At 43.5% G+C, this 24,520-nt stretch overlaps 1 protein-coding gene across 3 annotated transcripts in view; it reads left to right on the top strand.

Annotated features, from left to right (window-relative positions):
• The first annotated feature begins 17,568 nt into the window (after nt 1-17,568).
• The window catches only part of ARHGAP21 (Rho GTPase activating protein 21), a 110,182-nt gene continuing 103,230 nt past the window's right edge, over nt 17,569-24,520 (top strand). For all 3 annotated transcript variants that reach the window (XM_074534876.1, XM_074534883.1, XM_074534879.1), the window contains exon 1: nt 17,569-18,415. In XM_074534876.1, coding sequence (XP_074390977.1) covers nt 18,329-18,415 — 87 coding nt within the window. In that variant the 5' untranslated portion in view covers nt 17,569-18,328. The remainder of the gene's footprint in view (nt 18,416-24,520) is intronic.

Raw genomic sequence — 24,520 nt, forward strand, 5'->3', positions numbered from 1 at the left:
CATGTATGTGTAAGCATTACTTTCAAGCCATTAGGGAGTTTGCCACAACAAATGAAACCCAGGTTCTGCAGGGTCTGAGGTGTCCTGGATTTTCATCCCCAGCAGAGGCACTGCACATGGCAGAGTGTCCTGTTGAGCAGCAGCAGCAGCACCCTGAGGGGATCCCCATCATGGGCCTGCCAGGTGTGCTGGGGTTTAGCTATTGGCCCCTTGCCCAACATATCAGCTGCTAGATCATACTCTGCTTGCAGCACCTTGGCCTCTTCCTATTCCCACTCTCTTCTTCCCCCACTGCATTTCTTTTATTGTCTTCCTGTATCTTTTGCTGTATTTCTAGCTCTGCTTTGTCTTAATTTTGCTGGAACCAGCAGCCTTCTGCTGGACTCTCAGACTGAAGGATCTGCTGCACTTCCTTTCTGGTCTCCCAGGACTGCTGTTGAAGCTTCTGGCAGAATTTCTTTCTTGTAGCTTTTTTTCCCCCCAGACTCTACTGAAATAGCTGTTTGCCTTTCCAGTAAGAGATGCTGCATTACTACCAGGAGCAGGTGGTTCTCATTTCAGAAATTCCTGTCAAGAAACTGAAGCATGTGACAATCTTGTGAATCACAGATTCTTGCTGTCTGTCCTGACAGTTTCTCTTATCTTTCTGAGGGCTGATCTTTCTGAAGGCTGATCCTTAAAATTGATAACTAAGTGATTTTGCATACCGTGCCACTACAGTCCAGTGAAATAATATCAAGACAAATGGCTTAGGTGGAATCACTGCAAAATGCAGAATTAGAAAACAATTACTTGATGTTGGTCTAGACAAAACTTTTATATTTGTACTATTGCCTCCCAGATGAATTAAAAATTACATAGCCTTACAGCTCCTAAATCAGTTTAAAATATCCTAACGTTTTACAACCCCTGATTTATTTTCTTCTTCAAAAAGTTCAACTTGAGATCCTATTAGCCATTTTGCAGCCTTTCTTTGTTCCTGCCTGACAACTGGAATGCTGGTGACCCTAGTGAGCTGCCAGGCACTTCAGCTTGTTCCAGAACAACTGAAAATGTGCCCCCTTAAACTGGGCAATCTGTCCAATGAGAAAAAAAAATGCATAAGGGAAAAAAGCAAGAGGTTATAGAGAAAACTAATTTTTTAATTTGTATTACAGAAGGCTATCCAAGAGTGGATATAGGGTTTAAACTTCTACAATTCAAAATCTGAATGTCTTACACATTTTAAAATCTATCTCTGGGCTTGGATGGCTCTGGCTAGGGTCAGTCTATTTGGCATTATCTGAACTGAGCTAGCTGAAAGGAGATTCTGCTGTCTCCAGACGAGTTCTTCCAGTTTCTATCACTAGCCATCACATAACAACAATAACTTTACACTTAGCTCATGAAGATATGCCAGCGAATTTTCTTCCACACCTCACTGCAGTCCAGATGGGCTGGAAGGCGATGCAGTGTCCTGGGAGCAGCCATGCCTGAGCCCATAGCAACTTTCTGTCCTACTTAGTATCTGAATGTCCTTGTTTTCACTGGTGTGCAAAGGACAAGAGCCTGGAGCTTGTGTGCATGCTGTTGGAGTGGCCCCTGATAATGTCAGTGCCATGCAGTTACAGTCATTATCCCTGATAACAGCAATGTTCTCCTGCTGCCTCCTCAGTGCATTCACGGTGAAAGAGGAAACAGCGTACCTGCAGGTGCAAGGAGCAATGCTTCCCAAGGATACTTCAGTCTCTCCCATCTGAAAAAATCCTGTCCTTGACTCTGGTTGTCCATCCAGCTGCTCTCTCCTCCTTGCTGAGGGTCTGCTCCTTGAGCAGCACATCATTGCTCAGAGTTTTCTTCTTCAGTTCTGACCTAACTCTTCCCTGACTCAGCTCCTGCCACCTGTGCTCCACTGAATCAGTGTGCTTGGCCCATGATGTTCATGAGTTCAGAACTAGAGGCAAGGTCAGTCTTTCATTCTAATTTTAAACTGTCACCCTAAAAATATGTCAAACTGTTATATGTAAAACTCAGGTATAGTAAAGACAGAAACTCGTGGGGAAGGAGAAGGAATTGTGCATCTCTCTCAGCAGCTTCCTTATAATGAGGGCAAAGCAGGAACAGACTGTTCTATTGATGCTGCATTTTAGACTGAGCTTCCAGAAAGCCCTGCTGTCTGCTGAGGGTCCCACAAAAGCCCCTATTGATTTATTTCTAGCTGATACTACCTTCCTCCTCTGATCTGTCTCCTGCTTTCACAGATTTGCTCGGGTCAGTCTCCATTCTTTCATTTGGCTTCCAGGATTCTATTTCTGCTTCCACATTTTAAATCTTTTATACAAGGTGTTAAGGGATCCTTATTCTTTTTTCAGCACTTTCTGCAAATTCAAGAAATAGCTGTATTCAATCACCTCATCTTGCCTTTCTGTACTTTGCCTCTGAAAGATCTCATCACAAACACCATTTTGGCAGCTTTCTCCATAGTTATGATTCACCAGCTTTTCTACTTCCTATTTGTCACATTCAGATATTTATGGTAATCTTTTAATGCCACTCCAAACACATTTTCCTTGCAACTTCTGTGTCCTCTTATTACAGGAACCTGATTTTGGTTTCTCACATCCGTTCCTCCCACCTTGTACAGCTTCTGTTCCCATAAGTTCTGATATGGGTAGGAAAGTGCTGATGGGTTTGTGTGGGGTCACCAGTCACTGCAACCTAAAAACTATGATCAAGTCTCACTGAGGTTTGGTGAATGGAAGTAGATCAAGTCTTGAAAAGATCCTTTAGGACTAACTTGTACTAACTTTACTCATATTTTTGTTTGTTTTTTCTTTTTATTTGAGAAGGTGGATAAAACATAATCAAGACTACCAGATTTTTCTAAAGACAATTGTATCCAACTGTGAAGGTGTAAACACAAAAGAGAGGGGCTGAGTTCTTGGCACTGACTGACAGGGAATAACTGGGAGTAATGAGATTAAACTGAACAAAGGAAAACCACTGAAGGTTGAACATCAGGAAAATATCCTGACTGTGTCTATCAGACCATGGACTAATTTCCCACGGGAAGAGGTGGAAACTCCATCTCCTGAGTCATTTAAAATTAGAACAGATAAATCACTAAAAAACAGAGGGTTGGGAACAACCCAATTGGAATTGGAAGGGGATGAACTAGACAGTTTTGAAAGATGCTTTTAGTCTCAGTTTCTCTTCCTCTGAAATTAAATATCAAGCCTTGTTTAGGGTTTGCTCACGTGGGACTGACAAACCTGCAGCTGCATGTGTTCTACTCACTGTGGCCAGGTTGAAATGCTCATGTGACTCTGTCTGATCAGTTTTCTCTGCTGTGGCCACATCACAGCTAAAGCCTGGCAGGGTGACCAGAGGACTCCTGTACAGGCCCTCCTCCTCCCCAAATCACAGCCCTGGCTGGCCTGTCCCTGGATTGTTCTGCAAAATCCTTTGTCTTTGATGGGTTCCTTGTTATTTCCTATAGCATGTACCCTGCTGGGCTGAGCTCCCCTAGATGGCAGAGCTGAAGCAATTTACAATGCAAAATGCTTTACACAGCCCTTCTGGAGCAGGGACTGCCATAGCCAGCCCTCTAATTTCTCCAGAGCTACTGGCTACAGACAGCTTCTGTTGCCATGGGTCACTTTTTGCTTTGTGTAAGGGATGCTCCAGCTCCATGTGCAGTAAGGCCTTGGCCCCAAAAGGATATTGTTCCTCATAAACGATTCAAGTCTCTGGTTCTCAAAAACGGCAGGCCAAAAAAGGGTTCATTTATGGTTGTGTCTTTAGCAAACCCCCAGGGTCCAGCCACACTGACTTCCTGAAAAAAATCAGCCATAATACACTTGTGCAGATGCTTGGAAAAGCAACAAAGGTGATGAGGCAAGTTCAGAGAGGATACAAGTGACCTTCTTGTGTATTTACATTTTCTACCCTTCTGTTATGTAACACGAGGGGTTATCCTGTCAGCAGCATCAGTCGCCCAGCACTGCTCTCCCTGCACACAGCACTACTCTTGGTCCACACTCAGCTCTTCTTCCAACTCACTGAACTCTACTGCAATGCATTTTTGGGGGGTTGAAGTGCTGAGGAAACCTGAACACAAGCTCGGCCACATTTTGAGGATTTCTTCTGAAATTAAACACATAACTTCAAGCTTAAGGATCTGATAAAAAAAAAAAAACAACTTGAGCTCTGTTATCTCCAGAATTGTCTTCATTTTCTATGGTTTGCTGAAGAGGACAATAGGTCAGGGGCTTTTTGTGTGTGTTGTTTCTTTTTCATGTGGGCTACTGTATTTCTCAGTTGGCAAAAGACTTTTTTTAAACACTATTGTTGGAGTAGCACGAGATGCCTGACAGTTTCCCATCTTAGAGTCAGAAACAAGTTAAAAATGCTTACAATGGCTGTGGTAGATCTATGGAGGGGAAAAGGGAATTCCTTGGAAAGCAACAAGATTGATCTGAACTATTTAATGAGTCTCCTTTTGTTACCGATCTGAAATTTTAAGTTCAGATAATAAAACACAATCTAAATCAAGAGCTCTGAATACAACATAGCGAAAGAAATGAAAAATCATCTGTGTTTATAAATGATCAGTTCAGAATCAGGCTAACCTTCTTAGCTCTGATGTTGTATAGCTTTACAGTTTGTTCCAGGAGAACTTATTTCTCCTGTAAGGATTATTGTGTTTGCATCCAGTCTTTTACTGATCATTTCCTTGTTACTCACTCTATGTTATATTTTCCATTATTTTCATACCTTTTTTTTTTAATGAGTTTTATAATTGCTATTTTACTTAGCTTTGATTATCTCCAGCTCATTTCAAATTTGTTTTACCAATTTTGTCAATTTTTGCTTCCTCCCTGTGTCTGTCTTGTCTTTATAATCACTGTGTATCTTTTTTGATTTTCCACAGTGCAGCTTCTCAGTATCAAACACTCATGTTGCAAAATTTCCCCTTGTATAAAGATCAACAGTAAGTTAGCTGGAAGTCATCTGTATTTCATGATATTTGGCACTGAGAAGTGCAGCTTTTAAAGAGCCTCCACCCTGCAGCTGCATCACATCATTGATCCATTTAAATGCACTAATCTAGCCAAAAAGCCAATGTTTCCCATTACAACCTGTCTCTAAGTGACATCTATGTGCTAGTTTAGGAATAGATCTTCATAACAGAGCTACTTTGGAGGTAAACCAGGAAAAGATATTCTGGTTCAGCACTGAGCACTTGCATGCTTTTAACCCGAAATAAGTATGGAGCTGTGTAGTTCCATCCAGTTATGCAGTGGGTAAAATAAACATTGTGAGTGTAGCTCACTGAATACAAATTCTGCAATTATGAGTTGTGTGTATGACCATTTAGGGGACTAGAAATTGGCTCCTGCATTGGAAGGGATTTCTTCACATAAAAGGAAAATTATTAAAAACTCTGAAATTCACAAGGAACACAGGGGAGGAGATCTAACATGTGCCTAATATCCCAAAGGCCCTCAGGTCTTTATAAGAGTGATCATAACAGTAGGAAAGGTTCATGAAAGAGGAGTAATGAGGCCTGATCTGCTCCCAGGCTAAGACAATAGGGTGTGAAATTGCTTCTGAGTTAGTTTGACTTTGTTGACATAGTTATCATTCTGGAAATCTTGCTAATCAAGATAAAGGGTCTTAAAAAAACCCACAAACTGGGACTTACAGGCCCTGTGACAAATACATTTTGGTATAACCGTCATAGATGAAGAAAGGGTTTCTTACAACAAAGAAGGAAAACACACAGTATATTCTATAGCATATTCATTATTTCAGATATGTCTATGTTGGAATAATGATCACTATCCTGTGCAGATCTTCTTCCAGTGTGATGCTGCCTTCCTACGCCCTCCAGGAGCCGGTGGGCTGCAGGACCCGCGCCCAGCACTGCTCCAGCAGCTGTCACAGGAAAACGAGAGGGTTTCATAACAAGAGAGTGGGCAACTGTAATTTGGGTACTCAGGAACTCGTGGGAGGCTGTTTCTTGACTCCAAAGGCAAGTTGATAAATGAGGATATACAGTGGGAGATGCACAGGCTTCGGAACACTTTGCAGGAACTGCTACCAGGAGATCCGCGGGGGCCATACCCAGCTACTTATGTCTTCTGGCACCTTCAGAAATACTATGGTTTCTCCTGAAGGACCATCTTGCTGCCAAATGCTTTTTGCATGTGTTCAATGGATGCCTGAGTCACAGATTCTACAGAGCTAACACTCACAAAACTAAGTTTATTTTTGATCTCCTTTCCAAAACTTCTTTTCTAATTCATAATTGTAGTTGACAGCACCTTTGACATGCCTTTCCATAAACTGAGCCTTAAGACAGACATACAGTGAAGGCCCAGGGTTGTATTTGCTTTCTAAATTAACATCCAGGCTGTGATCAATGTGGCAGTGCGTGGATAACAAAGTTATTGTTTCAGGCTGTTTGCTGGCAGCATCAGCAGAATAACCCCAGCGGTGTCGGTTCAAGTCACACACGAGTGAAAAGCCTCCTGCTCTAGGGTGGCCTTGGTTCCCAATCCCAGTTCCATGAAAAGAACACCTCTCCAATCACTGTCTTGTCCAGGTGAACAAGATAAGGACTTAATCACTCCTTCTTCCAGAGTAGTTTAAATAATATCTGTACAGAAGGTTTTTCTGTGATGCTGACATACAGATTACAATGAATAAAAAACCCCCGGCCCTCATGAGAATGTGTACTTTGAATTGAGTTTTAATGCATTTGGCACATAGTTTATAATGTTTCTTCACCTCAAGAGAAGTCACTTATATCCTGTTTCAATATTTTATTTTTCTCTGGACTTACAAACAAGTCAGTGAAAGAGATCTAATAATTTCCTGTGATAGGGGACACACTGCTCAATTTTCTATTATGATTAAATGGACCAAATTTCTACATTAAGAAAAATTGCATGTACTAGGTATATTGTTTCCAGGGTCATAACAAGTCTTGATATAGTTTGTGACAGCCAGACTGCTAAATTTTTTAACATGATGAATGAAACTAAACTGAAAATCAATATTTTCTTTTACAGAAGCTTTCAAAGTACAAAGCTTCTTACCTTGCTCAGAGTAAACAATTCTTCCTTACTAAAGACAAACTTCTAGTAATACAGATCCTGCAGCACAGTCACACTTGCTCTCACCCCACAAAATGGCATGACAATCTACAAAGCTAAAGAATTAGACAATAACTAATTAACATAATTGAAATGTCTCAGTTAATATACTTGGTTAACAGCAATGTTATGTTACCAAGAAAAAAATCCCCCTACACAATTGGATGAAAGCCTTGCTGTTACCTCATGTCATATTTATTTCTTAATATAGAAATAATTAATACTTTTATGTATACAGTTATACAGAGCAGAATTGCACAGCTGTCCCTGGCCAGCCATCAAAGGGATGTCTTTTATACACAAGAATAAATTGTTACTTTTTCTGTAATTCTCCCAATATGAGGGTGGACAAAAAGAAAGTGGGCTAATATGTCATTGCAGTTGCAGTAGTCTGGGCTTTCCCAGAAGTCACTGGAGAGAAACAAGAGCCCTGAGAGGTTGATGCAAGCCATCTTCTGTGTGGTACAAACGTGCCTGGCCAGCTTCTTTGTCCTTCATTGACTATTGAGGGAGCATAGCTGATTAGCTCAGATCAAATGAATAATTTATAGATGGGTAAAATCAGGTGTCATGAATACCATTCTCAGTGCCTAGTGCATTTGGAGAGCACAAGGCAAGCAGAAAATTTCCCTTGCCTCAGGATATTAAAGGGTTGTGTTATTAAGCTCCTGTTTGCCCAGAGAGGGAGTCCTATTGCAGACAAATTTGTAAGGATTTGCTTTCTCCTGGAATAAACAATAGTGGCTGTACAGGAGCACCTGTATCTGCAACAAGAGCCCCTCATTCCTGTCTTCCCGTTGAGCTAAACTGAAAGTGAATAAGACAATCATATTTTTGAAGGAGAGTACCCAGCATATACTTTGATAATCCATTAATGTTTTCGATATTTCAGCAGTGCTTCTGCTCTGAATTGGAACCAAAAGAAGTCATTTCATTAAAAAGAAGAGAGCATGAGATCTATTTAATTAAAGCTTTTCCAGCCAATACACTAAGGAACATTTAGATTCTGCAGGCATCTTATGTGTAATCAATGGGAATTGCATGAGCAGAAACTGTAAAGGCTTGCAGGAAGCCAATGCAGAATGAGCAAAGACTACAACAAACTAGACCTCAGATTACAGGGCTCTGGCATTTATCAGAGAAGAACCAAAATATTTGACTACTAAGTGGATCCTGTCTGTTGAAGGGTGGCAGGTGAGCCCTGCCATGGTGTAAAGCACCCTGCCAGTCTGCTCTGCACCAAATGACCCATCTGACAGGAATAGGTGCTCCTGCAGGAGCAGGATCATTGGCCAGCACAATCCCATCTCTCAGAGGTACCAGTCTCCCTATAGCTGGCATCCCCTCCAGCTGGGTCAGTTGTTCCCTCTCTCAGTGCAGAGCAGCATGAAAAGGAAGGGGGTGGGGCACTATTTCATTAGTCCAGCAGTCTGTGAAATCACCATTTAGCTTCAGATGCAGCTAAACCAGGGAGCTGTTCGAGGAAGCCATGTTCAGGCAGCACTAACATGGACCATCCTTTCCCAGGGATCCAAGCACTGTGCCTCACTCTCTGCTCTCAGCTCTCATCTTTGTTCTCGTAAGAACAGTATTGTCATGAGCAAGAAGAGCATAATCCTCTGAGCTGGAGTCAGAAAACACATCTTGCAGGAGGAAAAGCCAAAAGATGACTGCTGCAGTGTTTCCAAATGGTTCACCCCCTTCGCTAAAGGAGCTAAGTATTGGAAGGACTTGAGCTCTGCACAGATGTTATTTACCTCTATTTTGAAATGCAGAAAGTTGCAGTAATCTGTTTATTTTTCTTTAACTCTTTTGTGCTTTGGAAGTATCACATAGTTCAAAAGACAATATAAGTAATTTTTAAGAAATTATTGAGCTGCCAGTGTTTTAATAACTATTGTTTTATAAAAGAAAACAATAAATAAGGAAAAGCAGATTAAATAAACATAGAAGCTATGAGCAGCACACAAAACAAGTTTTAGTGCATAGAGAAGTTTGACAAATGATGACTGCTGCAAATCTTTGCTTTTTCTCTGGCTTTCATCAAGATTTCTCTAAAACTAAGACCATGTCTCCAGAAGAATGGCCTGACACATTGCAAATGGAATAGAACCTGTTGCTCCTGCAGCTGGTCTCACAGGGGATGAGAAGAGCAAACAGGAATCTGTACACCAAGAGGGAGGGTTTTCCTTTGAATGTATTTTTTATATTAATCATATCCATTTACTCAGGCTAATTACCTTTATAAATATTGTAAAATACTTGTGGCCCTCACCTCAGGTAGTCATGCAGATCTTAAGCTAATAGTCCATCCCCACCTGATCAAAAGGAAAGAACACTCTTAATATATCAAAAATATTAATCCCTGACCCTAGACATCAGGGCAAAATGCTTTGCATTACTGTGCTCATAGTTTGTTTTGTATTTTGCTTAGGCCCTAAGGACTGCCTTGAGAATTAAACTAACTTGGACTGCTTTCCCTTGCCTCCCTTGCAACTCTTTGGTCTAATCCTGAAAATGACCTTTGTGTGGACATACTTTGCATCCACAAGGAGCCATTTGGAGTCTGGCGCATATGAAACAGCACAATACTGCAGCAAAGAGTTCAAGTATATCTAATGAGTTAAAATATTTGGCTGCTGCTTTTTTCTGGGAAAGCAGCTCTGAAATGAACATCTGAGGGTGTTTCAGCAGAAGACTGGGCTGAAAATATTCTGTAAACGTGGCTTTGTTCCTTAGCTCATTACTTTAATTTCGACTTCTCCCAGCATTATGTTTTTGCTGATCAGATTTCTGGATTGATTTTTGACCAGATTTGAAGTTGTAAGTCCATTGCCAAACAGGGACAAACTGGTGGAGGGTGCTGATGATTAATTTAGTCACACTAGAAATGTGTTACACATAATGCTTTCTTCAGTCAGTTCAAAAGCATGTTTCTTCTTTCCATACTACAGTTTGCTTAGGCAATCAACACAGCCCGTTCACAGAAAATTAATGAGCATTTCTGTTCATTAGTTGCAATAATTTACATGGCTGGATTCTAACATTGTTGCTTTTTTTTTTCTGTAAAGGCAGATGAGCCACTTGGAACCTGAACCCAATCCTGGGTGTCCCTAATTCCCACAGTTGTCCCTGTGTTGGTCCCTAAAGCTAGAGCAGAACCAGTCATTAGATAATATCTCTAACTCCAAGCAGTTAGCATCTTCTGCAGCATTTGTTGAAAGGGTTTGTAAAACACTGAAAGAGAATGAATCGTGTACTTTCTCCTTCTTGAAAGAAGCATTCAAATATAGTCCTTTCTGTGGAAGCAGGATATAGCTTGCTCAGGAATTCATAATTTTTTTTTCAGGAAGCTATAGTAAAAGTTTAGTTCTGTTAAAATAACAAAGATATTCCTAATCCAGTCTCTTCTAGGAAATTTATAACCTACAGACATAAATACAATCCAGCTTGCCTTACACATTTTGTTTGGTTTTTTGTTGGTTTGTTTTTTATTTTCTTGTGGGGATCATGCTTCTCTGGATGCTGTCTCCCCATTTTCCATCTCACTTTTTAAAAGCTTCAGATGGGTGAAAGATGGGTGGGGGAACGTGGTGGGGAAATAAACCAACCAACAACCCCCCAACCAAGCAAGCAAAAAGAAACCCCACGCCAATGTAATATCACTTTCAGAGCCTAGTCCCCATAAATAGTAATCAGCTTACAGGTTTAGACACCTTCTGGCCTTTGGATGACTCCTGCTGTCCTAGAGAACATCTCTTGTGTCTCTTCAGTGAAAAGAGAGCTGAGCAGCGGTCGGGTGGCATAAGTAGCAGCACATGAAGTCAGGTTTAGAAGCCAGTAAAAGCCAAGTACCTGGTTTCTACAGGGTATCTGGCAGGGAGGTTCTGATGAGCTCAAACTGAAGTATAAGCACTTTGGACAGAGTAGGTAAAATGTGGGAGCAGCAACTGACACATTGCCTTGGGGTGGGGCACATCATTTTTGGAAGGAGGGAGAGTTTGAATGAAATCCACATATTCATGTGATACATTTAATTTTTACTCCTGAGCTTTTCCTTAATGCCTGAAAGCAGTCTTGATGCAGCCCAATTTTAGAGGCAGATCTGTTATGTGGCAGAGCTCACAGAAAGAGAAAGCTGCCACACTTTGTCTATTTAAAGGGAAGCAGTGGACAGTCAGAAAAAATACAAGATGGCTAGCCTGAACCTTGGAGATGGCTGCTAGCACCTCTGTGCTACTAAAACAAGGCTTGCTAATCAGTGGATCAAGCTGCTGATTATGTGATAAAGCAAAGAGAGAGAGACAACACTGTTGTCAATTCCTCACCAGCTACTTCCACCTAAATTGTCAGTTCAGTAGTTAAAACATTTTACAAACTAGGGCTGATTTATTACCTTCCAGTCAGAAGCACAGAACCAAACACAGAACTGTTATTGCAGTAGAGAAGCTAAGGTGACTAAAATCATCATTTCACTTTTCTCTGTCATTCAGGCACTTAAACCTTTGCTGTCATGGCCAGTTTTAGATTGGATATTTATTGTGTTGAACTCTTTTAAACTGTGTGTGTGTGGGAGGGGAGGGTTTCTGAGGGAAAATGCTGCACATGTAATAGTCCCTGCTGGCTTTCTAAAACAAGTTAACATTGTTTGACCTAATGTGAATAAACCCTCAGCAGAACTGAGGCCGATGACTTTATCTGTTAGATTCTGGCTCCTCTAATTTAAAACAAATGAAAGAATGTAGATAGTTTAAGTGAATGCAGAAAAGACTGGAGTGATTTTTTTTCCCCTCGACCTTTAAAAAATTAGGAAATCCTCTGAAAACAGGCACAGCATCTTTAGAAACACTGTCACTGTTGTTATTCCACAGTGACAGTTTCCAACAGCAAAACATGAAAAACATGTTTTACCCTGCTCATGGTTTCAGAATGTGTCAGTAGATTTTCATTCCTAGGAACCCAAGTTAAAAGTCTTAAGTGAGTTCTGCTGGGCTTCTCCTAACCATAATCTTGCTTGCTCAAATTTTATACTGCAACCCATTCTCCAGGGCTCACTGAATTATACTCAAAATTGTTTTTGTCCCTGGCTGGATGATAGTAAATTCCTGCAGGCTTGAACAACTTTGTATTTTTTTTACAGAGTACCAAGTTTGTGGTCAGAGCTGAAGTACTAATGCTGCAAACCCACCAAAATGTATCCAGCTCCAGACTCAGAATAGCAGGGATAATTGTGTGAACAGCTGAGTCTTACTGCTGTAAAAGCTGTGCCAGCCTGCCTTGAGGCACACTGGTAGCCTCACACAAACACTTCTGGGTCCAGCTCAGGAAGACTGGCAATGGATTAGGGATGCTGGCCAGGAGGAAGAGTCATCTTCCTGTCCACTCCTGGCTTCTCTTGTTGCTTCAGACATTGTTACCCTCTCCACATCAGGAGTGCCATCCTGACACAGATCTCCCTTTACATGCAGCTTTGCTGTCTGAGAAGACTACACTGAGGAGCAGAAGAAACATCATCTGACACACTGGTTTTCATAGCACAGCTTCCCAAAAGTGGACAAATGCCAGAAGCCAAATGGCTCCTTTCTCCTCACGGTGCAGCAGGATAAGAACTAGATGTCCAGACTTCTACCCAAGCTGCAATGTCACTCTCTATTGGCACCCCCAAGCAGTGATTTTCCCTGAGATATTCTTGCAGAATTCTGTATGCATTTAAAATGGTGTTACTTCTAGGAGGTATTGCCTAACACCCTGTGACTGATGGAGATGGCTGACTGAAGCTCCAGGATGTCAAAACCCTCTCTTACTATGGACCCAGTGGCAGGCCTTGCTGCAGTTCTCTCTGGCAGTGTTCTGAGTACTTTAAAAGCATCAGTACCCATGGCCAAGTGAGGAAGGTGTGATCTCCTGTGAAGAGAAGACTGAAATAAAGAAAAGGAAATGCATTTGTAAAGGTTCAGTGAAAAAGGGGAGCCAGGATGCAGGCAAGGCAGTAATGACATTTATTTCTGTTGCCTGAGTATTGGTGATAGGAACATTTACAGAGCGAAAGGGGAATATTGTGGTATGGTTACCAAGAAAACAGCCATCACTACTGATGTCTAAAATGACTACTGTACTAGTGCTGGACAGGAAACAGATGCCTGTATCATGACTGAATCACAGGAATTTCAATGCAGAAATCTGTAAAGCAAATGCAGTTGCAGACAATGGTCACATTACTGTGTAGCTATAGTAATGATTTCATGGCTTTTACATGTCTAGGAGGGACTGACTATTATTTGCAGTATCTTGGAAATACCAGTGAATGAAAAATGTATGCGTAATCCAATCCCCATGCTGGGAAGAATCTACTGAATCCTTTTTGGGCACCTGTCAGCATCTTTGGGGAGCAGGGATGCTGTTAGGCTGATGCCAGTGATGAAAACCTGTAGCCAGGCACACTGTGGTGCTTGCAAACACTTCCTGCAAAGGTATCTCTTATGCCCAAAACAACATAACAGAGGTGTCCAGGTTCAGCCTGAACCTCTCAAACCTCTCAAACCTGATCATGAGATTAAAGCCACTGGCAACTATAGCAGAAACTGTAATCAGAATGATCATTACCTCAGCAGCTCCGACAAGTGACAATTTCTGAGGGCAAACATCAGTACAAACATCTACTTGCCTGAGGGCTATGTCCGCCCACTCACTCCTCCTTTCATCCCTAAACTCAGGCCCTCTTAAACTTGGACCTTTTCCTATTTAACTTTTCAGGCTTCTCCTTAGGAGAGAAGTCCTTATCCCAGCACAAAATACCCAGGATTTACTGCTATCTCCTACAGCTGCCTATCTAATCTATTTTACTCAGGTACTCCACACTAATCTAATCTAGAGAGTCCTGTAAAAAACCTGTTCTCACTTAAAGTTCTTTTTCTCTCCACGCCTGTTGCTGTCCAACCCAAAGGCTGGGCATTTGGGACAGGCTATGGCTGGGTCTCCTCAGTGCCTGTGGCACCTCAGGTCTGACATATCACGGTGGGCTGAAGGTGGTGAGAAGTGGGAGAGCCTTCAAGAAGGCAAGGACAACAGAACTGCTTGGCAAATGGATTGCTTCACCTGAGTGCAGGTTACAGGTCCATGCACTGGTGCATGTGAGGGAAAGGCACGCCCCTGTGCCCTGCCAGAGGCAGGTGCTATGCACCATCTGGAAAGGAGGCAGCTGCCAAAACCATATTTAGTGTAATGAAATTCAGTCCTCCAGTCTACCTGGCCAAGTGAATTTTGATGCCCGCAAATTAGCCTCTAGAATGTCTATATTCTCAACACATCAACACAGTCACTCAGCAAATGATAGTTTAAGAAGACAGAGCGCAGTAATTGTGCCACCACTGACCCAGCAGAATGGGCAGAACAGAATGACTGGGTACACTTTAGCCCCCAGACTGCAGGACAGGCTTAACTCTGCCTACTTGGGCAATTTAAATGAGCTGCTAGACTTTGCACTGAAGAGTCTGAGATGTGCTCAAAGATGTCTGCAGCAGCTCTCCTGTGGGAATGATACTCTTTAGCAAAGAGTGATAATAAACAGTAGGACAGTGCTAACACTTTAAGCTGCTGCAGCTGCCTGCTAAGTGAGTATGTGTCAACACCTTCAGACTGGAAGGTGAGAAAGTGAAATTATAGCTCTCAGTTACCCTATTTCTGCTTTTGCAACCTCTTTTATTAAATAACTTTCAAGGATGATTAGTGGACTCAAAGGTTTGCTTTTGCATTATGAATCCAAGATACTGAGCATATTTCTGAAAGTTTGTGTGTCCTTCTTCAAGCTTGACAACTTATGACACCATAGAACAAAAAACAAACAGCGAGATAGTCTTATACAGGAGAGTCCTAAAAACAGTCCAGTGTCTTGAATAAAAACATCTGCTGCTAAAAAAAACATACAACGCTGAAATATGAGGAAGAAAATTAGGTGCACATTCTAACAAATGTGCAGCCTGAACTTTTGATAATTACACAAACATAAACATCTCAGCCAATAATGAGATCTAGTCCCTCAACTTAGCAATGAAGTAATAAGTGATTCTAGGATCAAATTTTCCTCTGTTATATTTTCATCTCCCTGTTAAAGTTTGAAAGCTAAAGCTAGAGAAATTGATTAGCAATGTAAAAAAAATAAAACTGGAAATTTTGTCTCTGTATTGATGCAGCTATGCTGATCTTGTTAAATCCTTGTTAGACACTATACTCACAGTCCACTTGTAGTTCAATCTCTCCAAGACGTTTTGTAAATCTTACAACATTCTATATGGGTATTAGTTATGATGCTAATTTAGATTTGGAGGCAGTACTATGTCACCTATTAAAAAATCATTATGAGTACATGAACTGATTTTCTATACATCATGGATTCTTGATAGTGTTTTGCAGATTGTCATGATGACTCCAGTTCAAAGAACAATACACAGCCAAGCATATAGCTACACTTCTTGGCTCTGTTTGATAACAGAATCTCAACAGAAGTGTCCCAATTGTTCCCCTTCTCCACTCTTCAAAAATCTCAAGTGATTTTAATTCTGGTCTTTTCAACTTCTTGACAACCATTGTGCAAACAATATTGTAACAGTTTTCTCTGGGTCTGGATAGCAAATAAATCTTTTAATGTTGTAGGATAGTGAGCTGGGAGAACCTTCCTGTAGATTGCCAGATGCAGAGCAGTATGCTTATTCAAAATATGCATATGTAATCCCTGGTCCAGGTCAAGTTCAGCCACAACGTAGTCTTTAGCATCAGAAGTTCATGAGCAACCCAAATTCAGAAACTACGACATATTTTTAACTATATATATATGCCTTATGAGATCCACAGCAACATGCAGTGTTGTGGGCAAGTACCTGAATCAGTGCGACAAGCTGTGGAGTTGTAACACCCTTTTAAACTCAGCAGATGTGACCTTGATTGACAATAATTAGCATATGGGCCTTGAGACTTTTCCTCCAGCTACTGGATATAAGCTTGTTCTTCAGTTCTCTGGATACCAGTATTCATCCCTGCTGACAATGCAAGTTGCTGATGGATAGCCAGGACAGGCACCTCTTTTCAGAGATAATGATCTCATGGGCAAGGGTAGCACAGTAAAAAAGCCACAACCCAAAATATTACTGTTGTTTTCAGAACACAAACTAGACACAACCCTTCATTTCACTCAATTCTTTACCAGTTCTTGCAAATGCTTTGTTTTTCTTTGTTTCCTGCCACAGAGACCTTACTTGTCCAACATCCAGGCTGGAAAACATCATCCTAAAAGCCGAAAAGAAATTTCAAATCACATACACCGATGATGATTAAGTACAGAAAAAGTCTGCGTTTACCGCCTTGGTGGCTACAACAAAACCAAGCTCGCCCCCCCCGCCACTGGCTCAGGGGCGGCTTCGGCCGAGACCGTCCAAAGCCAGCCGAGAGGCGGTGGCGGTCTCGGTCCTCCCGAAGCCAGGTGCAGGTGGAGCTGGCGGCACAAGCACCAAATCCTGCGTTAGGGCGGAAAGCTGAGATCGTTGCCGTGCGATCACCCCCCGAAACCGCCCAGGGAAGCGGCAGCAAACGCCGCCGCCCCAGGCCGCGCTGGCGGGCGGGGGCCGGCGGGGCTCTGCGCTCCCCAGCCGCAGGGCGGGTGCCCTGGACGGCAGCCGGGAGCCAGTTCCTGCCCTCGCCGTGCCGTCTGAGAAGGTGGGTGGATTTTTGGAGGGAAGAGAAACCGCCAGTCGGGAGGCAGGGGAAGGGGGCATGCTCCCCCATCAGCAGAGGCAGCGAGAGCTGCCAGCGCTGGGAACGGCGGGGCGGGGGCAGGGGCCGGAGTCCCGCGGGCCGCCGACGAAGAGGGGCCGGCTGCAGGGCCGTGAAGGCGGCGCCGCCTCCCTTCGCGGGGTCGCTCTGCCGGACCGGCGGGCTGGGGGCGATGGTCACCCCTGTTCCTGTGAGGGAAGGGGCGCCTGCGGCACTGGGACTGCCCCGGGGCCCGCCCGCAGATGGGCGATAGTGGGTCGGGGCAGACGGGGGGCCGTGCGAGGGCCCGGGGAAGCGATCGCGGTGAGCGGCACAGGCGAGGCGCCACAGCCGCGCAGAGCCCTGCGCCTTCGGGAGGGCGCTAGCTGGAATGCCCCGCCGCTCCCCCCGCGCCGAACCCGGGCCAGTGCCCAGGTAGCCGGGGCAGCCCTGGGAGGAGCCCAGGGGGGCGCAGCTGGCGCGGCGCGATGGCCCCAGCGCCGAGACGCCCTAATTGCCGCCGGCGGGGCCGCAGCGGCCGCCGGCTGCCGCTGTCGAAGCGAAGCAACGTCTGGGCGGGGGGAGGCCCGAGGGAGGGGCGCGGGCGGGGCGTGGGGCGCGGTGGTCTGATCGCGAACGGCTCTGGCTACGTAGACGGGGGGAGGGAGCGGCCTGCGAGCAGGGCAGACCCGCGTAAGAGACAAAAGCTCGGCACGGCCTCGCGGCTGTTTGAGGGGTCTTTTGTTGCCACTTCTTCATCGAGGCTTGTGCGCTTTCTGCTCCCGTCCCTCGCCCTAGCACGCCGCTGGATACAGCCGGGGCGGGAATCGTGAGCTGGCGGCGGCTTCCGCCCGGCCTGGAGAGCGAGCGGCTCCTCGGCCCCCGGTCCCGTCCTCCTCGTCCACCAGTTGATCAAAGTTCGGCTGGGCCGAGGCGGGGAGCGGCCCTACCGCCCCCACCGGCCGGGGCTGCCGGACAGCGCAGCTCCGTCCTCGCTCCCTCCGGCGGCGTGTAGTGAAGTAGGAAGGATCGGACACCTCCCGCCTCTCTCCGCTTGCCCTCTCCTCCCCGCGGCTGGGGCTCTGGATAGGAGGAGCCGGAGGAAGAGGAAGATGACGGAGTGGGTGCAATTAGCCTAACAAGGGACGGGTGGCGGAGGCGGCGGCGTCCCCGCGCCGAGGACTGACACATCTGCTCTCTCTCCTCCTCCAGCCATGAAGGCAGCAGCCGGGGAGCGTAGCTGAAGCCCAGGGTCGTTCCGGTGCTCTTCCCTATGGCAACCGCGTGAACGGGGCCGACCCGTCCCCCGGCGGCGGGGCTGGGCTGGCCGAGCCTCGCCTGCTGTGCGCGAGTGGCTCTGGCGTTGGTTCCCTCCTCCCGTCCCTTCCCTTTCCCGATGTGGGCTCCAGAGGATTTGCGCCTCCTTTGTAACCAGGAATGAAATAATGGCGACCCGGTGGGCAGCGGGGCCACCCGACGGAGATGGAGACAACGAGCCCCCCCCGGGCGGCGGCGGCGGTGCCGGCGGCCAGGTAGGAACGGCAGAGGCGGGCGGGGCGCGGGCCGGGCCGGGCGGCCGCCTCCCGCCGCGGGGAACGGCTTGGCTGGAGCGGGCTTAATGGCCGCTCCCTCCCGCTCTCCCTCCCTCCCACTCTTCCTGCCCGCCCGCCCCGGAGTTGCTGGGAGTTGGACGCTGGGAGTGGTGCGGTTCCCCAGCAGCGGAGGGGAGGCAGCCGCCCGGCCGAGCGCTCGCCGCGCACTTGGGGGCACCGCTCCCGGGCCAGGAGGCGGCGGCGCCTTCGCTGCCTCGCGGGCCGGGCGGCGGCTCCGCTTCGCGCCCTGCGGAGCTGCCGCCGCCCTCGCCCTCGGGACGGAGCTTTCCCCGGGGCCGCCCCTTGGGCCTCTCGCCCCCCCGGCCCCGCGGGCAGAGCGTGGCGTGTCGCTCCCACGCCCAACCTGCCCGTCCTGGAGGAGCGCTTCGCTGGGCGCTCCGGAGTACGGCTTCGTGCCTGTCACATTTCTATCGTGCTGATTTTCAGTAGAAATAAGGGTCTGGCCTCTGTCTGCTTGTAGCCAGTGCTTGCCACTTTCCTGTCTATCCCCAGCCGCTTATATTAAGGATATTTCTATCCATAGCATTTGTTGCTGGAACGATCCTCTGTGTGTTTAGTTCAGAAACTTAATAGCATGCCCTATGGTGGCACCATTGCGTGTTTTGACTTGCAAGACAAAGTTTTTAACACAGAACCATGCCTGATCCTTCTGTGCTCCCTATTAATAGTAATGTCTCTGAAACAACTATTAACTCTAGATTCAACAAAATAACAGCTTCAGTAGATTTGTTTTCAGATTTGCCTTAAACTTTACTTACAAAGGCAAGCTCGATTTTGTATCTCTCAAAATTGGAGTATGTATGCTATGCTGAAGAAAGTGCTGATTTAAATCCACAAAGGGCTGTGAAATATATGCCCTTTATGTAGATATTCCCCCTTTTGTTTGCTGAAGTTGAAATACGGTTGAGTGATTTTTAGGCATACAGACCTTTAAAAGTGCGGGTGATTTCTGGTTTGGTTGTGGTTTTTTATTTTGTGTGGGTTTTTTTTTTCCTTAGGACACTGAGTTTTAGCTTACTGCTATCTTGAATTCACCCTTTTGCCTTGGTTTGAAAGTGTCACATATTGTATTGTAGGATTTTCCTTTTTGCTATCTCCTCAGTTAAGAGGTTCTCACTGTCTTGTAAAGCCAGGTGGGTTAGGTGAGGATAAAATCAATCTTAAGTAAGAGCACAGAAGATGTTAAGACTTTATGATAAAATACAGCTCAAAAACAGTGCCATGTTTGGAGAACCTGTTCTTCAGTACTGTTCAGGTGGTGTGGGAAGAAGGAAAAAACTGCATGTCTAAGGGTAAAAATTAATATCTGCTTTTTAATTCTGTGACATTGAAACTTCTGGTCTTTGGCACTGGCCCTTGTCATAATGTACCTCTCCCTGTGGCGGTAAGCCTTAACAAGGCCTGTGGCACTGTTGGAGCTCATCGTGTTAAAGCTGTCTAATTGGGGACTACTAATAGGCGTGGAATTGCAAAATGGACTGCTCTGCCTGTTGTTTTGCCAGGTACTTACATGTTGGAGTTAAAATGTAACTGGTAGAAAACATGTGCTGGGACCTGTGATTGTTAATCGCAGCAGGCCTGATGTAATCTTCGCTTGAACTTAGACAGCCCTGGTGAATGTCTGATCAAGGTTGCAGTGCGTTCTGCAGTGCCTTCGTGTAATATTACTGCGTGTTTTAAAGTTCAGTTTATTTTCTTGCAACTTTACTCTCATAGATTTGTGTAAAATGCCCAGAGTGAGAATTTGTGGCTTGACATCTGCTCTGTTCGTTTGATATAATAGTTACTGTACAGTGCTTCACGTGCTATATGTGAACAAACCCCTTCAATTGAAGTCTCTCATGTTTGTGTTGAACAGTAAGAATGGCTTTTCTGTTTAAAAGATCAGAAAACACCTTTCATGAAAAACATTTACTATAAAAAGGGACTTCAGGTTTCAAAAATATTGCTGCAGTTGTAGGGATTTCCAGTACTCTAATACTTATGTGCAAGGTATTAGCAATTTTGGGAAATGATTTATGGTTTTGGGACAATGGATCCCATATGGTGTTTGCATTATAATGCAGTAGTTAAGTAATCTGCATTTAATGCTTAGGTCCAGATATACACACAGCAGGCTGTCATGAGGAAGACTCCAGGCATAGCTGTTGTTCACCACAGTCAAGGGAGTTGCAACAGAAATTAGGACTTTAAATCAGTTTAAGTTTTTGGAAATGCACAACTGTAGTCATCAAGGTTTGAGTAAGAACTGAAAAACTTGTGCTCTATCTTCGGGATCATTGCTCAGACTAAGAAAGGGAATGTTTGAGAAGTGGTGCTTCTGTGGGTCCTTGTGTACGCAGGTAGGAGAACAGAGGACATGCAGTTTGAGTCCTCTGGATACCACATATGTTGGTTGATAATTGTGTTTTGGTTTGGACACCTGCCTACTCTGATGTTAAGTTCTGTTTGGTCACGCCTTGCTATGTTTTCTATTTTTATTTTCACTTAATTTTTTTTTACGTTTGTTTTCCCTTTGACACTGTACCCGGTGGTCTTTCAGCACAGAGCCCCTTCAGTGAAACGATCGTTGCCAACAAAGATCGCACATTGAGGCTTGCAGGCTGCGTCTGAACACGGAGCGCCTGTTCAAAGGACAGGTCACGTATTCTGGGCTCCTGGGGGAGCTGGCAGAGAGGGCCAGGGACTCTCAGGGCTGTTTGCCATTCTGTTTGAAATCTGACACACATTTACAAATGGAGGAATTGCTGGGCTTATGTTCCTAAGGGCAGATAAGTGAGAGCGTGTTCTTTTGGTTTTTAGATTAATAAGCGTTGGCTATCTCTGTTCTGTCAGGTTGTGGCGGTATTTTGCTGGAGAGTTTAAGCCCTGCTGAGGTACAGGCAGTACTGCTCAGTCACAACATCCCACATACAGGTTTGTCCAGAAGTGGTGTCTTCATTAGTGTAAATTCAATTTCCTGTCCTTTGCCTAGAAAGGCAAAGCAAAAAATGCTTTTTAAATTTTTTTTTGCTTTTCTGTTCCTACTGTTTTGTGTTTAAAGAAGTGCTGTGTCTCTTTGTGGTATAGTTTACTGTTAATCTATAGTAAAAGTGCATTCTGAATATTAAATGAAGATTTAAGAAAATATTAAGCACAATGTGTGTGGCCTTAAAAGCCAAATTTTAATTCTTAACAATACTGTGTCTTCAGTTTATGAATAATAAAACAAATACAAAAAATACTTTATCAAATAATTTTATTAAGACTGATATTTTTCTTTTGGTTACGTGTTTTTGTTTTGCTTAGCAGATGAAATGTTAGGAATAGTGAATGGTCTTTAGTGATTCCTAAGAGCTTCTGTATTTGTTGAAATTTAGGAATATATTTCCAAAGACTTCTGTAAAAAAAAAAAAGAGTAGCTGATCAGTACTTGCTTTGTAATCACAAATACTCAATTTCAGAGAAGAAGAAAACCCACAATATTCTTACTCCTACACCTTATCAGAGAGAGTGCAACTGCATAAACTGAAGACAAGCATGTGCTGGGTCAGGAACCAGAGAAGGGCAATGATGGCTCTAAAAATAGAAAATCATTTTGGCTTCTCGCTAACAATAATGAATAGATCGTTTACTATTTTAACAACCCAGTTGGGATGACTTTGGTAAATTTCATGTGTGAAATTTCCCAGGTGTTCCGTCTCTCTACTATCAGAGCAGAATGCCAGTCTTTCTGTAATTGTGCCTGTAAACATGTTAACTGTTCTGGAACTCTCTGTTGTTGGGTATTCATACTTTTTCTATGCCTGATACTCAGAGGCCGGAAGGTTTAATCACAATTAAACACAGATTAAGATCAGAATTAGAAAAATCCATTTATAAAATTTTATATGTCTAATAGTACACAATACTGATTGTTAAAAGTGTACATTACTTAGGGTGATAGAGAATTCTGCACAAAGCTTACATTAATAAATTAATTATAAATAGTAGCCTTGCATGGAGTTTTGGTTGCAACTGTTCAAAAAGCTTGAGTCAAATCCTGTTTAATCATGCAAGCATGATGCTGACTTCTGCTCTGATTTATGTCAGCATAAGCCTAGGATAATTTGACAAAACATGGACCTCTTCCATGAAGAAATGTGACGTATTTGATAAGTGACAATATGGAGCAGGAAGTAGTTCCTTCAAGAAAATGAAGGTATCTGCCTTCTAATGTAGCGGTGTTTAATGTGTTTTTCTGAAGTGACTTCTTGCTTTCCAGTTACACAACTTTGTTGATTGTACCACTTTAGTATAGTTGTCTGGAAAAAAAAATACTTTGGCAAGAGAAATGCAGTGGACTGAAAGTATCTTGAACTGTGTTCACATGAAATACCTGCTCTTGCTGCATGCAGTATATGCATTATACAACTGAACTTTTTTCTTTAACAGGTTTGACAAACATCAAAGCACTGAGTTGACTTTATCTGTATAAGCTATTTGTAACGATTTTTAATAAGATGCGAAAATAATGCTTGCTACTTCAGAGATATTATTTAATGTAATTTGTATTTACTTACATGCAAAAACAGTTGAGAGAACAGCTGGGGAAGAGGAGCTATTTCATCTCACACGCTTGTACTCATACACTTGTATGCATTTGTGATCTTTTCCCTCTTGTACCTTTGAAAACATCTTACTGGATGTGGATAATCAAATCATAACTGGAATAGTATGGACTCTGAAGAGTAAAAGCTGGTATATTTTTCTTTAATTCTCTGACTACTTGCATATGTGGCTGTGTAAATGATAATTATAATATAAACATGTACAACCTGTTAGCCTTACTAAGAGAAAGAAATTACCTTTCCAAGGAAGTCCAAGTAACAGTGTTAGGCTAAGCTGTTAGGAATATCTGCTGGTGCTTTGTAGCTGCTGTTTTGCTTTTTTTTTCTCTGATAACAAATGGAAGAAAAAATTGAGGGTTTGTAGCAGAGGTTGAATGCTATTCTTCCTTGCAGTTGTTTGTGTCCTGACTTGCATAGAATAGGAAGCAGATATAAAAAAATATGCAATGGTGTTAAATGAAAACACGATTTATTGATTGTGGTTAACAGGAGTCATTGTTTTTAAAAAAGCATGAGTTAGCCCTGGTGTAAATATTGAGGCTTCTAAACTACATTGAAACAATCTGAATTGACAGTACTCCAGAAGTCAGTCCGGTGGGCTGTTAGATACAATTCCATGATTGTGGAAGCTTTCAGAGCCTGTGATCTCGTCAAAACCTTGAACTTAGGGCCTTGCTACAGAGGAAGTGTTTGTCTGCTTGCCACAATAGATAATGCACATATACTAAAAATATGTTATGCTAAGCATAGTATGCAGACAGTGGATGTGAGTTATGCTGTCTGGTCAGATTGATTTCCTTCTACAGAAATCTTGTAACACTTTGCCTTTGTTTATAATATGAAATGTAGATTATTGTAAATGCTGTGCATTTCTGCTGTCAAATCCTTATGTCTTGTAATTTTTATTTTTTTAAAAAGACACTCCATGGTGTTTTTGCCCATCACCCAGCAGTAGGCACACACAGTAGAAGTATAATGAGTAGGAGCAGTGACATCGAACAGGCTTTGATTGTGTTCATATCAGAGGCCTGACGCATCTTGTAAACCTGGAAGTGCATAGTCTTGGAGCTGCAAGGTGGGATTAAACTGTTTTATGTGTACAGTTCCTGGGTGCATAAAGGTTATTTAATGAGAAGCCTTTGTCTGTGGTGTGTTTTTTCTTTTTGTTGAATGTTTGTTTTTCTTTGGTATGGATTCTGGTTTTTTTTTTAAACCATGGTGAAATGCATTTTTCATTTACATTAGTTAGATGGGAACTCTGGCTTCTCCCTGTTTTATTGTTTACTTTGGTAACAGGGAAACAATCTTCTGAATTTATTGTTTGATGACTGCTGTTGGATTTGAAGAGAATTCTTCTGGGGAGGTGATACTAGAGTTTAGTGGTTGGATCACTTGGGAACAGGATGGTAAAGATTAGGCACAACTGTATGCTTTG

Source organism: Zonotrichia albicollis, chromosome 1 (assembly GCF_047830755.1).
Source record: "Zonotrichia albicollis isolate bZonAlb1 chromosome 1, bZonAlb1.hap1, whole genome shotgun sequence".
NCBI classification, from domain to species: domain Eukaryota; kingdom Metazoa; phylum Chordata; class Aves; order Passeriformes; family Passerellidae; genus Zonotrichia; species Zonotrichia albicollis.